Below are 15,288 nucleotides of genomic sequence, written 5' to 3' on the forward strand. Positions count from 1 at the left end.
TTCGAAATTACAAGATATACGGGAGTTTTTGATTGCGAGGGGGAGGGAGGGAAATTCCAAAATACACATTTTCTACGTATTCACATAAGGCATCTTGGACTAAAATTTGGTGTCCCTAGGTCTTATAGTCTCCGAGATATAGGAGAAAATCGGGAAAACCCCCATACGGGGGAAGTGTTGGGGAATATCAAAAAAATAAAACAAACTTGCACAGCTTACACACATAACGCATCTTTGTGCAAAATTTGGTGTCTCTACCTCTTATAGTCTCTGAGATCCAGGTGTTCATACGGACAGACTGATAGACGGACAGGCAGGGCTAGATCGATTCGTCTCGTCATGCTGATCAAGAATATATATACTTTGTGGGGTCTGCCACAGAGTATAAAAAGTGAACACGGATGAATCCAGAAATTCAAGGTGAGTACGTTCCAGTAGCCACTAGAAATCCTAGGGTGGGAACCGGCTGGATTTATGTCCGAACACAAGCCGAACTGGAAGAATTCTCGGTCGAGCTCGGGTTTGGAAAGGTGAACCAACTCGACGATATCAAGCAGAACTTTGCAACGTTCATTGTGGGGGGAGCATTGCAGCGCGAAACTTGGGCTCGGTTGGCGGATCTCGAACGGCATTATACGTCAAAGCCGTACCGGCCACAGTTCCTGAGCTTAGACAATTGCCGCGCACATTGATGACGAGTGCGCCGCGTGATTTCCAAATACCTGGAACTGCTTCGCCTGCATACCTCTCGCCCATGAATGAACGTTTGTTCCCGAATTGGCAGCCAAAGCCAAACCCCTCTCATGCAAGTCGCGCACTACGCTATGGCCTCAATGGCATCTTATATTTCAAGTCCAGAGCGCAGCGAAAATGGGGACTTCGTTTTAATGGGCAAACAGACCCACTTGCATTTACAGAGCTACTCGAAGAAAGGGCTATATCCTAGGGCATCGAGTTCGACGACCTACCACGCGCCATGGCAGAGGTTTTAACAGAAAAAGCTGCGCTCTGGTTCTACACAAGCCGGCTACAGAATGCAACATGGGCTACTTTCCGAAAAGAATTTTTAGAATTTGTCCTTCCATCCAAATATTTTCGCATCTACGATAACACATTGCCTGAATTCTAGCTATATGTACGCCGCCATGAATTCCGAACGCTGGTCAAAGGCGCACGCCTATGGTGTGCGAACTCTTTCCTGTTGCCCATAGCGAGCATCGGGAAACGATCAGCGTCTCCGCTCAACTGAGAACCCAGCGGAGACGGCACGAGGAGCTTCCCTAGGCTAAACAACCAGATGTACATGTGCGAAGGACGCATCGTGGCCAGAGTCCTGATAAGCGGGTAAAGCATAGTTGCCACAATAGACACCGGGGCAACTCGCAGTTTCATCAGCAAAACGTGCTTTGACACGGTGGCTCGACAAGATGGGATCCGCAGAGCCAGCACGCACATTCGGCTTGCCGATGGTTCCAGATGCGAAATAAACCGAGCCTTACACACAAGAATACGCCTAGGTAATCGCACTGTTCGCATGACAATCCTGGTTATGCCCAACAGACTCGACCCCGTTATCCTTGGCATAGATTTCTTACAGACAATTGGCACTAAGATACAATGCGGAACCGTTTGCCTGAAACTTGGACCAGGTGAACCAGAAGGCCCTACACACAACGAGAGTCTTGATTTATTCACTAGCCGGAGAAGAAGCACAACTAAGGCCAGATCGCCACGCCTTGCACCTGCCAAGAATACAAACGTACCAGTTACTAACCTGTGAACAATGGAGAGGTGTTGACAACAACACAGAAAATGACAAGGAAATGACAAAGGAACCGCAGATTCCTTTAACAAGCAGGACTACGCAAGCCAGCCCATACAACATCACTGGTTCATTGGTTCAACTTTGTGCTGCATACATACACGCATATAAACACACAGGGACACGACTCTGATGTAAATTTATTCTATTGAAATTGTATATAAACACTTATATATGTATACATGGGTTGAATATTTTATATATAACTTAATTAATTAATTAATTACAGGGTATTTTTCTGGGTATTTTACTGTCGGGCTTGCTCGACTGTAGCGATCTATCTTGTTATAATTAAAGAATAATTTATCAGTTCTACAACCTCTCCTATCTGCATTTCAGAGCTCAAACCTAACAATGGTTGTAATCATTTCAGAAGTTTTTCTTTTAATGCCAGCAAATATTGTAAATATTGACCCACCTATATGTTTTCACCTTATTCATTACCAGTAGGAAGGCATTTACGGTATTTAAAGAACATTTCCTGTTCTTGAAAAAATATTATTCAGTAGTCCGTTACATTTTTGTTTTTGCCAAACTATTTCGTTAAACGAACATGACCACTATAACTAATATTTTTTAAATCTCGTTTTCCCCCCTTTAGAGCTAGAATTTTCCAAAAGCCTTTCTTAGTGTGCTCCTACACTATGATGGATACTATGAAAGGATACTTGAGTCCAAATTTCATCTTTTACCGTTTGGGCTGTGCGTTGATCACCAATTAGTCAGGACAAACTGTTTTATATATAGAGATAACGCAACGTTTTAAGATAGACTATGTGCAAAAAAGGGGAATAATTAATAGTTACATCCTAATTTTAAATTCACATTTGAGTCTTTTCGTGCCATATTGAGTCAATACGGTCACGCACAAAATCGGAATGTGAAACACGGCACTCGTGTCAATGCCGCGCAGCGATGAGCCACGATCAATCTCATCTCAATTCTCATCTCAATTTGCTAGAGTAAAACTTTCGATAGTTGAAGCCACCGATACCATCAAAATATCGAAGTTTGAATGCAATAAGCAGAATATTTAAATAATAAAATCTAATTATTTATTGAGATCAATAAGAACAAATCATGTTTTGAAGCAGAATATGCGTAGCTCCGTTATTCGGTTTCTGCTTTACTATCGCTTACGCAGTCGTTGCCTTGCGACGGTAACTGTAAACTTTTGGCGTTTTGCCTTTGCAATTAACAGGCGTAAATGATCAAAACGAAAGAAGATGTGCAAGCCAAAAACTTGGAGTTGTTGTTGTTGTTTTGTATGTACATGCTACATACATATACAGACATACATACATATGCATGTACATATGTCTACATTATGACAGGATACTTGAGCCTAAATTTCAGTTTCCTTACTTTTACCGTTTGGGCTGTGGGGTGTTGATTGTGTTTCAATTTTTTCACGAAAAACCCCCCCTTTTTCATGCCCCAGGAAAAATGGTGAAAAACCAAGTATACAAACTAAGTTTGAAGTTAATAGAATGAAAATTGTAGATTTTTCATACAAACGTTGGAGCTCGTTTTCCCCCCTTTGGAGCTCGAATTTTCCGAAACCTCTTCTTAGTGCTCACTTTCACTATAAGAGGGATCTTGTGTCCAAGTTTCAGCTTCCTAGCTCTTACCGTTTGGGCTGTGCGTTGCCAATCAATCAGTCAGTCAGGACAAACTGTTTTATTGAGCTCCTCCATTTCCACATCTTCATCAATATGGGATGGCTCCCAAACTCTTCGCATAAATCGCATTCTACTACCTCTGCATCTGCTTGAGAACCTATGAAGGGAACAGTCTCGGATGCAAAATCAGACATTCACTGTTTATTATTACTACATTATGCTATCTATAGTATAAAGCTCTGTATTGACTAAATATCGAATTGCATCAGAAATTTTTGAGGGCCTAATGGTTTCAGCCATGAAATCATGGGAATATTCTATTCTACGCTTGAGGTGGAGCTGAACGATCTCGGCTTCATGAAAAGCTCGTGGGATAGAAGTCACAATATGGTTTACTGGTATGGGACCATTTACTACAGCTCCGTTAATAGCATTCTGGCACTCAAAACCTAAAGACTTAATGAACATAAATGGAAGGCGAGGAGAAATAAGACGTTCCTCTAAAGGAGTAAGTATCAGTTTCCTCTAAAGGAGTAAGTCCTTTAAGATAATCGGGTAAATTAGAAAAATCTAACCCATTAGAAATGGAGAAATTTGTTTTTTTTACCAAATCTAAAACTGTAAATGTTTTGCAAAACTTGAAAATACCGTCAGCAGAAGGGAACTGACTTGAAAGAATTAAAATATCCGCATTAAAATCGTTGTGACTCTCAATATAATCTCAAATAATCGAGCTATACTCACAATTTGGTGAGGTAGGTGTTTACAACAAACGCAAATTTGAGAGAACTTCTTTGGGTTTTATTATAATCTGCTAACTGAGCATCTATATTGCTGGATACCATAATGTCTTGAGTAATATTCAGTTGTTACGCTCTATTTTGGGAAGCATTTGCCTATTTCCTGCTTCTACATTATCCCTCCTATATATACTTACTCTTTGGCTAATTATCCTTGAGGCATATAATGCTGCTTGTCGTGCTGATAACCGTGCGCTATGCCGTGCTGACGTGTCGCGCGCTCTTTCTTTAATCCTTCCAACAGGTTTACCATAACTTGAGACCTATTTGCCCTATCCTGCTTTCTTTCTATTATGCGGTGTTCAACATCGGCTCTTACCAAAACCCTCCTATCAGCGTGTCTCTGTTCTGTAGATCTAAAGTCTGTGTCTAACCTACGATTGGCTCGACACAGAGTGTTGGCTGTCTGTTCATTCTGTCGAAGCCCTGCGTCTATGTTTTCTAAAGTCCGTATTCTGTGTCTGTTCGTCTGCCCTGTAATCACTATCGGACCTACGATTGTCTGTCTTCTAAAGTCCGTATTTTGTTCCTGTTCGTCTGCCCCGTAATGTTTTCCCTTACATACAAATCCGTGCACAAATGACTCGCTTGGTGTGTGTACATACATAAAACAGTTTGTCCTAACTGACTGATTGGCGATCAACGCACAGCCCAAAACGGTAAAAGCTACAGAAATTTGGACACAACATTGGAAAATTTTAGCGCCAAAAGGGAGAAAACGGGGTTCAAATGTTGTATGAAAAACATACAATTTTCATCTGATTAACTTCAAACTTAGTTTGTATACTCTCAGAAATAATAATAAAAAAAACTGTATACTTGGTACGCTATTTTTTCTGGGGCTTGAATTATAGGGATTTTCCCGTGGAAAAATCGGGACATGAAAAGCTATGTGCAATCAACGCACAGCCCAAACGGCTATGGAAAATTCGAACGCCAAATGGGGGAAAACGGGCTCCAAAGATTGTATGAAAAACCTGAAATTTTCATTCGATTGGCTTCAAACTTGGTTTTTGTATTCTATTCTAGAATTAAAACAAGAAATAGTTGCTAAAGACGAGCGAGCTCAACTCTTAAATACCCTGTACCTCCCACCAAAAAGGAAAAAGTAAAAACGAGAAAAGAATGCTTAAGTCGAGCAAGCTCAACTCTTAAATACCCTTTACCTCCCACCAAAAATGAAGAAAATATGTTTAAATAATTAAAAACAAGAGAGAATGCTACAGTCGAGCAAGCCCGACAATAAAAAAGCCTGTACTCTCCACAAAAAATGAAAATTAAAAAAAAGAAAAAATTAAAAAACAAGAAAGGAATGCTAAAGTCGAGCAGGCTCAACTCTTAAATACCCTGTACCACCCCACAAAAAATAAATTAATTTAATTAAATTAATTAATTAATTTAATTAAGGAGAATCTATATACCAAGTTTGGTTATTCTAGCTCTTATACTTTCTGAGATCCTTGCGTTCATACAGACAGACAGACGGACAGACGGACATGGCTAGGTATGGCAGGGTATAAAAAAATTACTAAAAACAAGTGAAAAAGCTAAAGTAGGGTGTCCCGACTTTGAAATACTCTGTACATATGTTTAGAATAATTATAGAAATTAAAAAAGTAAGGGAATTAAAAAACAAGTAAAAAAGCTAAAGTCGGGTGTCCCGACTTTGAAATACTCTGTACATATGTTTACAATAATTACAGAAAATAAAAAAAATTAAGAAAATAAAAAAAAATTCAATGATCGATTTTGCCTTTCTCGGTATTCGAACTCACGTAAAGGGTTTATAATTGCACATTTACATGGCAATTGCGTCTGTGTGAGTGTATGTATGCCTATGCGCATCTATTCGTGTCTGTGTAAGCATTTTCGCAGTCAACCAAACAGCAACATCAACAACAGCCGCGGGCAGCGCTTGAGCAGCGCTGCAGCAGCAAATATATTTATGGCTATAACTTCTTGGTAAATCGGTCTATCATAGTGAAATAGTGGCATACGGACACATAATTACTAACTAGGGGTATTTGCAAAATTTTAGTTCGAAATTCCAAGAATTACGGGAGTTAGAGAAAATCGCATTTGCGTGGGAGAGTGGGGAGAGGGGGGAGGGAGGGAAATTCCAAAATATACATTTTCTGCGTATTCACACAAGGCATCTTGGACTTAAATTTGGTGTTCCTAGGTCTTATAGTCTCCGAGATATAGGCGATTATACGAATGGAAAATCGGGAAAATCCCCATAGGGGGGAAGTGGGGGGGAAAATCAAAAAAATAAAACAAACTCGTATAGAATACACACATAACGCATCTTTGTGCAAAATTTGGTGTCTCTACCTCTTATAGTCTCTGAGATCCAGGTGTTCATACGGACGGACAGACGGACAGACAGACAGACAGGGCTAGATCGACTCGTCTCGTCATGCTGATCAAGAATATATATACTTTGTGGGGTCTGCCACGCCTCCTTTTGCCTGTTACATTTTTCAGCTCCCGCAAACCTAATATACTTCTGTACATTTCATGTACAGAGTATAAAAAGTTACCCTAGCCTGATTGTATATGCAATATAAAACTAAGAGAAACAAGTAAAAAAGCTAAAGTCGGGTGTCCCGACTTTGAAATACTCTGTACATACGTTTACAATAATTATAGAAAATAAAAAAAATAAAAAAAAAAAAAAAATTAGATCGATTTTACCTCTCTCGGTATTCGAACTCACGTAAAGGGTGTATAATTGCACATTTACATAGCAATTGCGTCTGTGTGAGTGTATGTATGCCTATGCGCATCAATTCGTGTCTGTGTAAGCATTTTCGCAGTCAACCAAACAGCAACATCAACAACAGCCGCGGGCAGCGCTTGAGCAGCGCTGCATCAGCAAATATATTTATGGCTATAACTTCTTGGTAATGGTCTATCATAGTGAAACTTGGCATACGGACACATAATTACTAACTGGGGGTGTTTGCAAAATTTTAGTTCGAAATTCCAAGAATTACGGGAGTTATAGAAAATTTGTGGGGGAGAGGGGGGAGGGAGGGAAATTCCAAAATATACATTTTCTGCGTATTCACACAAGGCATCTTGGACTTAAATTTGGTGTTCCTAGGTCTTATAGTCTCCGAGATATGGGCGATTATACGAATGGAAAATCGGGAAAACCCCCATAGGGGGGAAGTGGGGGGGAAATCAAAAAAATAAAACAAACTCGTATAGAATAATATATATACTTTGTGGGGTCTGCCACGCCTCCTTTTGCCTGTTACATTTTTCAGATCCCGCAAACCTAATATACTCTTGTACATTTCATGTACAGAGTATAAAAAGGTATTTAATTCCTTTAGTACTTTTAAATTTAATAGTAATAATATACATGCATAGTAAAATATCTAAGAAATATAAATTTAATGTTTCATAATCAAATTTTACTCTGTTAAGGGTAATATTTAATTCGTTTGGTGTATGTACATACTTACTCAGCTTGGTGGTCGTTGAGCTCAATCGACGACGCAGCTAACATTACCACAGACATTTGCCTTTATAAATTGTTAATTTGCTTTAGAAATTCAATAAATTTTTATATTTATATATTTATATTTATGTGGCCTTGCATATGAAATCAAGTGGATGGTTTGTACATGTTTTTGTTGTTTTTAAAGAAAAGAAAAAATAAAATTAAGTATACATTTTAAACTAATCGATTATCATAGATTTTGTAAATTTTAATTGAAATATTTAATCAAATAAATGTGCTAGATTGAGCTATTTAACTATTTAGCTGCTGGATCTGCGGTTTTTACTCTCACAAGTTTCTTTGCAATCACCAACCGCATAAGTACAAAAATGAGTGAGTATAAGAAGGCCATAAGTATATTCAACACCGCATCATTTTTTATGCGGTGTTTTGTATGATCGTGAGTGAAATATTCTAAGTAGGTATGCGGTGTACTTATTGTTGCGGTGCACCGCTGCAGTTCTCTGGTACAGACCATAAACTTGACCTGCCTAGGACTTAGGGGAACCTGGATACCAAGTTTGGTAATTCTAGCTCTTGTACCTTCTGAGATCCTTGCGCTCATACAGACGGACGGACGGACGGACGGGCATGGCTATATCGACTCGTCTTCTCATCCTGATCAAGAATATATATACTTTGTGGGGTCTGCCACGCCTCCTTCTGTGTGTTACATACATTCGCACAAAACTAGTATAGCCTTTTACCCTTTGGGTACAGACTATAAACCAACACTGCATACTTGATTTTTCACCATTTTTCCTGTGGAAAAATTTGACCACAATGAACACCCCACACCCCCAAAAGGTAAGACGAAGCAGTTTTGGAAAATTCGAACACCAATATTCCTTTGATTGGCTTAAAACTTGGTTTGTGTAATTTATAAAATAATTCAAAAAACACCGCATACTTTGTTTTTTAGTTTATCCATTTTTCCGTTTTTCTATCGCATGGGCAGAATTTTGAAGTAGTGCACTTCTTGCTACGCTCTAGCTTAGCTCGCCGGATATGGGGTGGGGTTCTTACCTCCTCATGCCATACTACACTACCACAATTGTCTAAGTGCACAAAAACCAACAGTTCAATTAAATATAGAGTAAAAATCCAAAGTTGAAAAATAATACTGCTTAAAACCGTGCTGAATTGGATTGGATTTGGCAATATCTAGTGAGGAGCATAGATGTTGTTAGCATCCTCGTCTGTACCCACCCCACCATGGCAATAGTAGTTGGTTAGTTATTACCCCATAGGAACCTTATAAGAATAGGTTAATTATTTGGGAAAAGCATTATTTAAATTTTAGGCGACGGACCGAATAAATATAGCTTAGCTATTCATGTTTCCAAAATACATTATAATATTCATTTATTCAAAAACAAAAACAATTAATTTTAATTTTTTATTTTATTCATAATATCATATTATAAAACTTAATATAACAAATTAAACTAAACAAAGCTGTACCATGACGTCTATTAATGCCTCCGACACGTTGGGGGAATTTTATTTGCCAATTGGCCAGCTATGCCCCGATTCACAGCCATATGCGGTCAGAGACATTAAAGACCTAAAAAACTATGCAAAAAGTAGATAAAGGTGAAAAATTAATTCTATTTAACAACTAATTAGAAAAAGTACGAAGTAGAACGAGAAAGAGAAAAAGAAAGAAGGAAAGAGAGACAGAGAAACAGAAAAAGAGAAAGAGAGTTGAAAAGAAAAAGAATACGAGAAAAAGAGGGAAATCTCCAACCCGGTGGGGGAAATTTTAAATGCCAGTCCGGCAAGCTATACCCCAACTAACAGCAGTAAGTGGTCAGAGATTTCCCCGAAGATTATTATAAAGAATAGATTTGATAGAACAGAGAGAGAGCCCTGTCGAAAGTAAATGTGAAAGATCATTATAATGTCTGCACATGACCCGAAAACGATTGTGCAAAGCGTAGTCAGTTGTGCATCTTGCCAATATAAACGGCAAATAATTCCTTGTTGGTCTACAAGGAACTGAAAAATTAAGGCGACCTAAGAGGGCCGAGGAGTCAACCTCACCAATAACCAACTTGTGGAGAAAAACTACTCCAAGAACCGTCCTACGATGTACTAAGAAAGGAAGGTTTATAAGCATCAGTCTACTACAGTACGATGGCAAGCAGAGATTGGGATCCCAGCTTAGTCCACGTAGAGCAAAAAGAAGGAATTGCTTCTGAACAGACTCAATACTTTCCTGGTGCTTTCTATACTGCGGACACCAAACGCATGAGCAGTATTCAAGCACAGGGTCATTAAATTCCTTGGACCATCGTTTAATGAATTCAAGTAATCCCTTGGCCTTAATGACAATACTAGATATGTGAAGGTTAAAGTTCAATTTGGAATTAAAAAGAACTCCAAGGTCTTCAACAGTCGATATACGTTGCAATGGCACATTGTCAATCATATACGTCCCTAAATAAGGCAAGGTTCGGTGAAATGTCATGAACTTACATTAAGAGCAATTGAGGTGCAAGTGGCTAGCTAAGCACCAAAATTGCATGCAGTTCAGATCATCCTGCAGGCGATGAAAATGAGAAGGGTCTTTGTAAGTCAGAATAAGTTTCACATCATCAGCATACATAAGAATATGAGAGTGTGACAAGATAGATGGAAGGTCATTAATAAATAATGTAAAAAGTAAGGGGCCGAGATGCCTACTTTGAGGCACACCTGATGATGCAAACACAGGCTTAGAAATGTACGACCTAAGCAAGATCCGTTGGAATCTGTCTTTAAGATAAGACGACTTAGCTTAAAGAGCAGAAGATCATGGTTCACAGAGTCAAATGCTTTACTGAAGTCAGTGTAAACGACATCAGTCTGAATTTTTAGAGTAAATGCTTGATTTACCAAGGAAGTAAATTCCAGCGAATTGGTAGTAGTAGACCGTCTCCTTATGACACCATGTTGAGCCGGATATATGACAGATTTACAGAGGTGCTGCAAAGTGCTGCAAACGATTTTTATACTCTGTACATGAAATGTACAGAAGTATATTAGGTTTGCGGCAGCTGAAAAATGTAACAGGCAAAAGGAGGCGTGGCAGACCCCACAAAGTATATATATTCTTGATCAGCATGACGAGACGAGTCGATCTAGCTCTGTCTGTCTGTCTGTCCGTCTGTCCGTCCGTATGAACACCTGGATCTCAGAGACTATAAGAGATAGAGACACCAAATTTTCCACAAAGATGCCTTATGTGTGTATTCTATACGAGTCTGTTTTATTTTTTTGATTTTCCCCCCCACTTCCCCCCTATGGGGGTTTTCCCGATTTTCCATTCGTATAATCGCCTATATCTCGGAGACTATAAGACATAGGAACACCAAATTTTAGTCCAAGATGCCTTATGTGAATACGCAGAAAATGTGTATTTTGGAATTTTCCTCCCTCCCCCCTCTCCCCCGCAAATGCGATTTTCTCAAACTCCAGTAATTCTTGGAATTTCGAACTAAAGTTTTGCAAATGCCCCCAGTTAGTTATTATGTGTCCGTATGCCAAGTTTCACTATGATAGACCGATTTAACAAGAAGTCATAAATATATTTGCCAACGGCCGTTGATGCTGGTGCTTTGGTTGACTGCACACATGTTTACACAGACACGAATTGATGCGAATAGGCATACATAGACTCACACAGACGCAATTGCTATATAAATGTACAATTATAAGCCCTTTACGTGAGTTCGAATACCGAGAAAGGTAAAATCGATTTTCTTAATTTTTTTATTTTATATAATTATTGTAAACATATGTACAGAGTTTTTCAAAGTCGGGACACCCGACTTTAGATTTTTTACATGTTTCAAATAATTACGGTATGGCAGACAACTTTGCAATTCCTCTGTTGTTTGAAATATCAGACTTACCACCCTATTTATGAATAGGAATAATAAAAGATTCTCTCCAAATAGTTGGAAAGATTGAGGAACCCAGTGACAGATTAAAGATTTTAAGTAATGGCTGTAAAAGGGAACTAGAACACTCCTTGAGAACACAACTAGGAATGTTGTCTGCTCCAGGACAGTATGAAGATTTTAAAGATTTGATAGCAGAAAGTAGACCGCTATCAGTAATTATGGGAGCGTAAATAGTGTGGGAAGATGAAATGCTATAAGGATAAGAGGTACTACTAATAAAGACAGGGGAATAAGTTCACTGGAAGACACTGGCATGAATTAAGAAGGACAAAGTTCGATTTCGCTATAGAGTATTTATATAAGTCCGACTGCTTATACTTTTTAAAGCATCTAGATTTAACATTTTTTAAATTTGAAAGTCTTGGTGAAAACCAAGGAGATTTTGATGACAAAGACGATATGACACTATTTGGGATACAGAAGACATCAAAGAGAGCATTAATAGTGTCATAGAAAAACTTGACGACTATGTTGATATCAACCGCACTATACAAAAAGGACAAATTAGTTGTTAAAATAAGTTCGTTAAGCACAGAAAAGAAAGGTCCAAAAGGCAATCCAAAAATTCATGTTCTGCTGAGGGCACCAAATAATTGGACTCATTGAAAAATGACCATTCTATGTTAGGCAAATTAAAATCACCTAGCACAATAAACGCATCTCTGTCACGGAGATGAGTGGAAATTGCTTTAATACAAGTTATATGTTGCATATAAACATGAATATTGGAAGAGGGAGGTATATACGAGCAAGTGATGTAAAGAACAAAAGACGGAAAAGTTACTTTAACAGCAAAAAATTCAACATCATTTGGCACATCACCATCAATGATTTCCGACCGAAGGTTGGATTTGACTGCAATCAGTACCCCTCCACCTCGACGACTCGGACGATCATGACGAAAAATACAAATGTCATCTGATAAAATTTCATTATCAGAAATCGAAAAGTTTAACCACGTTTTTGAAAACGCAATAATATTAGAATCAAAAGAAAAACTGCTCAGAAATAAATTCCCGAGCTTGGACAAAAGACCCCTAACATTCTGATTCAGAATATTAAGCGAGAAAGGTCGCGAGTCTAGTTTTTTGAAGACATACTTACTTCATTATCAACAAAAAACAAGTAAAAAAGCTAAAGTCGGGTGTCCCGACTTTGAAATACTCTGTACAATGTTTACAATAATTATAGAAAATAAAACAAGATAGAACGCTACAGTCGAGCAAGCCCGACAGTAAAATAGCCTGTACTCTCCACAAAAAAAGAAAAATTAAAAAAAAAAAAATTTAAAAAAAATTAAATTATTAAAAAAAATTAATGAATTAATTAATTAAATTAAATTAGAATATATGTTTATGTTTAGTTTTAACAGCATACATTTACATCACGTACCTATGCGTGTTTATATGCGTGTATGTATGCAGCACAAAGTTGAACCAAAGCAGCAACAACAACAACAGCTGCGGGCAGCGCTGCCGACAGAGGCAGCGCATGAGCAGCGATTTTACTTATGGCTATAACTTTCTTCAGAATTGACCTATCATGATGAAATTTGGCACACGGACACATTAGTACTAACTGGATGTATCTACCAAAATTGATTTCAAAATTCCGAGAATTACGGAAGTTATAAGAAAAAACACGAATTGCGGGGGAGTGGGGGGGTGCATCGAAAAAAAACTCAAACTCGTACTTTCTCGGTCTTAGGAGAATATGGAAACCAAGTTTGGTTATTCTAGCTCTTATACTTTCTGAGATCCTTGCGTTCATACGGACAGACGGACAGACGGACAGACAGACGGACAGACGGACAGACGGACGGACGGACAGGGCTATATCGACTCGGCTTCTCATCCTGATCAAGAATATATATACTTTGTGGGGTCTGCCACGCCTCCTTCTGTGTGTTACATACATGCGCACAAAACTAGTATAGCATTGCACCCTTTGGGTACAGGCTATAAAAAATTAAGAAAATAAAAAAAAAAATTTGATCGAAGTTACCTCTCTCGGTATTTGAACTAACGTAAAGGGTTTATAATTGCACATTTACATAGCAATTGCGTCTGTGTGAGTGTATGTATGCCTATGCGCATCTATTCGTGTCTGTGTAAGCATTTTCGCAGTCAACCAAACAGCAACATCAACAACAGCGCTGCTGCAGCGCTTGAGCAGCGCTGCAGCAGCAAATATATTTATGGCTATAACTTCTTGGTAATGGTCTATCATAGTGAAACTTGGCATACGGACACATAATAACCAACTGGGGGTATTTCCAAAATTATAATAATATATAATTTAGTTAGTTTATATAATTTAGTTCGAAATTCCAAGAATTACGGGAGTTACGATTTGCTGGGTAGAGGGGGGAGGGAGGACAATTCCAAAATACACATTTTCTGCGTATTCACATAAGGCATCTGGGACTAAAATGTGGTGTTCCTAGGTCTTATAGTCTCCGAGATATAGGCGATTATACGAATGGAAAATCGGGAAAACCCCCATTGGGGGAAGTGGGGGGGAAAATCAAAAAAATAAAACAAACTCGTATAGAATACACTCATAAGGCATCTTTGTGGAAAATTTGGTGTCTCTATCTCTTATAGTCTCTGAGATCCAGGTGTTCATACGGACGGACAGACGGACAGACAGACAGACAGAGCTAGATCGACTCGTCTCGTCATGCTGATCAAGAATATATATACTTTGTGGGGTCTGCCACGCCTCCTTTTGCCTGTTACATTTTTCAGCTCCCGCAAACCTAATATACTTCTGTACATACATAATAAGATACATGCATAGTAAAATATCTATGAAATATAAATTTAATGTTTCATAATCAAATTTTACTCTGTTAAGGGTAATATTTAATTCGTTTGGTGTATGTACATACTTACTCAGCTTGGTGATCGTTGAGCTCAATCGACGCACAGTGGGGCCTTCGGACTTTTTTCGTTGCAAAAATCATATCTTCTGAACGGCTGAAGCAATTTTCGTCATTCAAATTTTGTTTGAAAGAAAAATTCTTAAGCTTTGAAACAAGTCATAGCGCATTGTGCTGTGATTTCTAGGAGCTGCGCAATGTGTGCTCAAAGTTGGATTTTGTTGCCAGTGCAATATTTGCCTAATCAAACTAATAAAAAACATTTAATGATACAATTATTTTCAGTTATGTTATATTTTTAGTTTTTAACAAATTAAAAATTGAACAAAAAATTGTTTAAATATTACAAATTTTTTTTTAATTTAAAAATATTGAAAATTTTTTTTACATAACGTATTTCATGGACAGCGCCCCCGAGAAGTGATCCGTAGCTATGGCTTCTGTGACATCGACAAGCTTTCTTTTTCTTGTAAAATCCGAGCATTCTTCAATGGATTTCGTTGGTCTTCCTCTGGCTCGTCCAGTTGATGTAGAGGGTACATCGTCCATTGATGTATCCAAGTACGTAGTCGTTGATAGCCAGATTTCATATTTTAAATCAAATTTCTGCTTGCTATATCCTACGCTTATCCATTTCTGTTTGATTTTAGAATAAATTAATGTTAAATAAAAATCACTTTTAAGGTATTTAAACGT

General features: G+C 38.2%; 1 protein-coding gene across 1 annotated transcript in view; it reads left to right on the top strand.

Moving 5' to 3' along the window:
* LOC115630093 overlaps positions 1-15,031 on the top strand; it is a 160,214-nt gene extending 145,183 nt beyond the window's left edge. The window contains exon 7 of the mRNA XM_030526719.1: positions 15,001-15,031. Within this exon, the coding sequence (XP_030382579.1) occupies positions 15,001-15,016 (16 nt within the window). The 3' untranslated portion in view covers positions 15,017-15,031. The remainder of the gene's footprint in view (positions 1-15,000) is intronic.
* Positions 15,032-15,288: the final 257 nt, after the last annotated feature.

This window comes from Scaptodrosophila lebanonensis, unplaced genomic scaffold, assembly GCF_003285725.1.
Source record: "Scaptodrosophila lebanonensis strain 11010-0011.00,11010-0021.00 unplaced genomic scaffold, SlebRS2 tig00000315-arrow-arrow-pilon, whole genome shotgun sequence".
Taxonomy (NCBI): domain Eukaryota; kingdom Metazoa; phylum Arthropoda; class Insecta; order Diptera; family Drosophilidae; genus Scaptodrosophila; species Scaptodrosophila lebanonensis.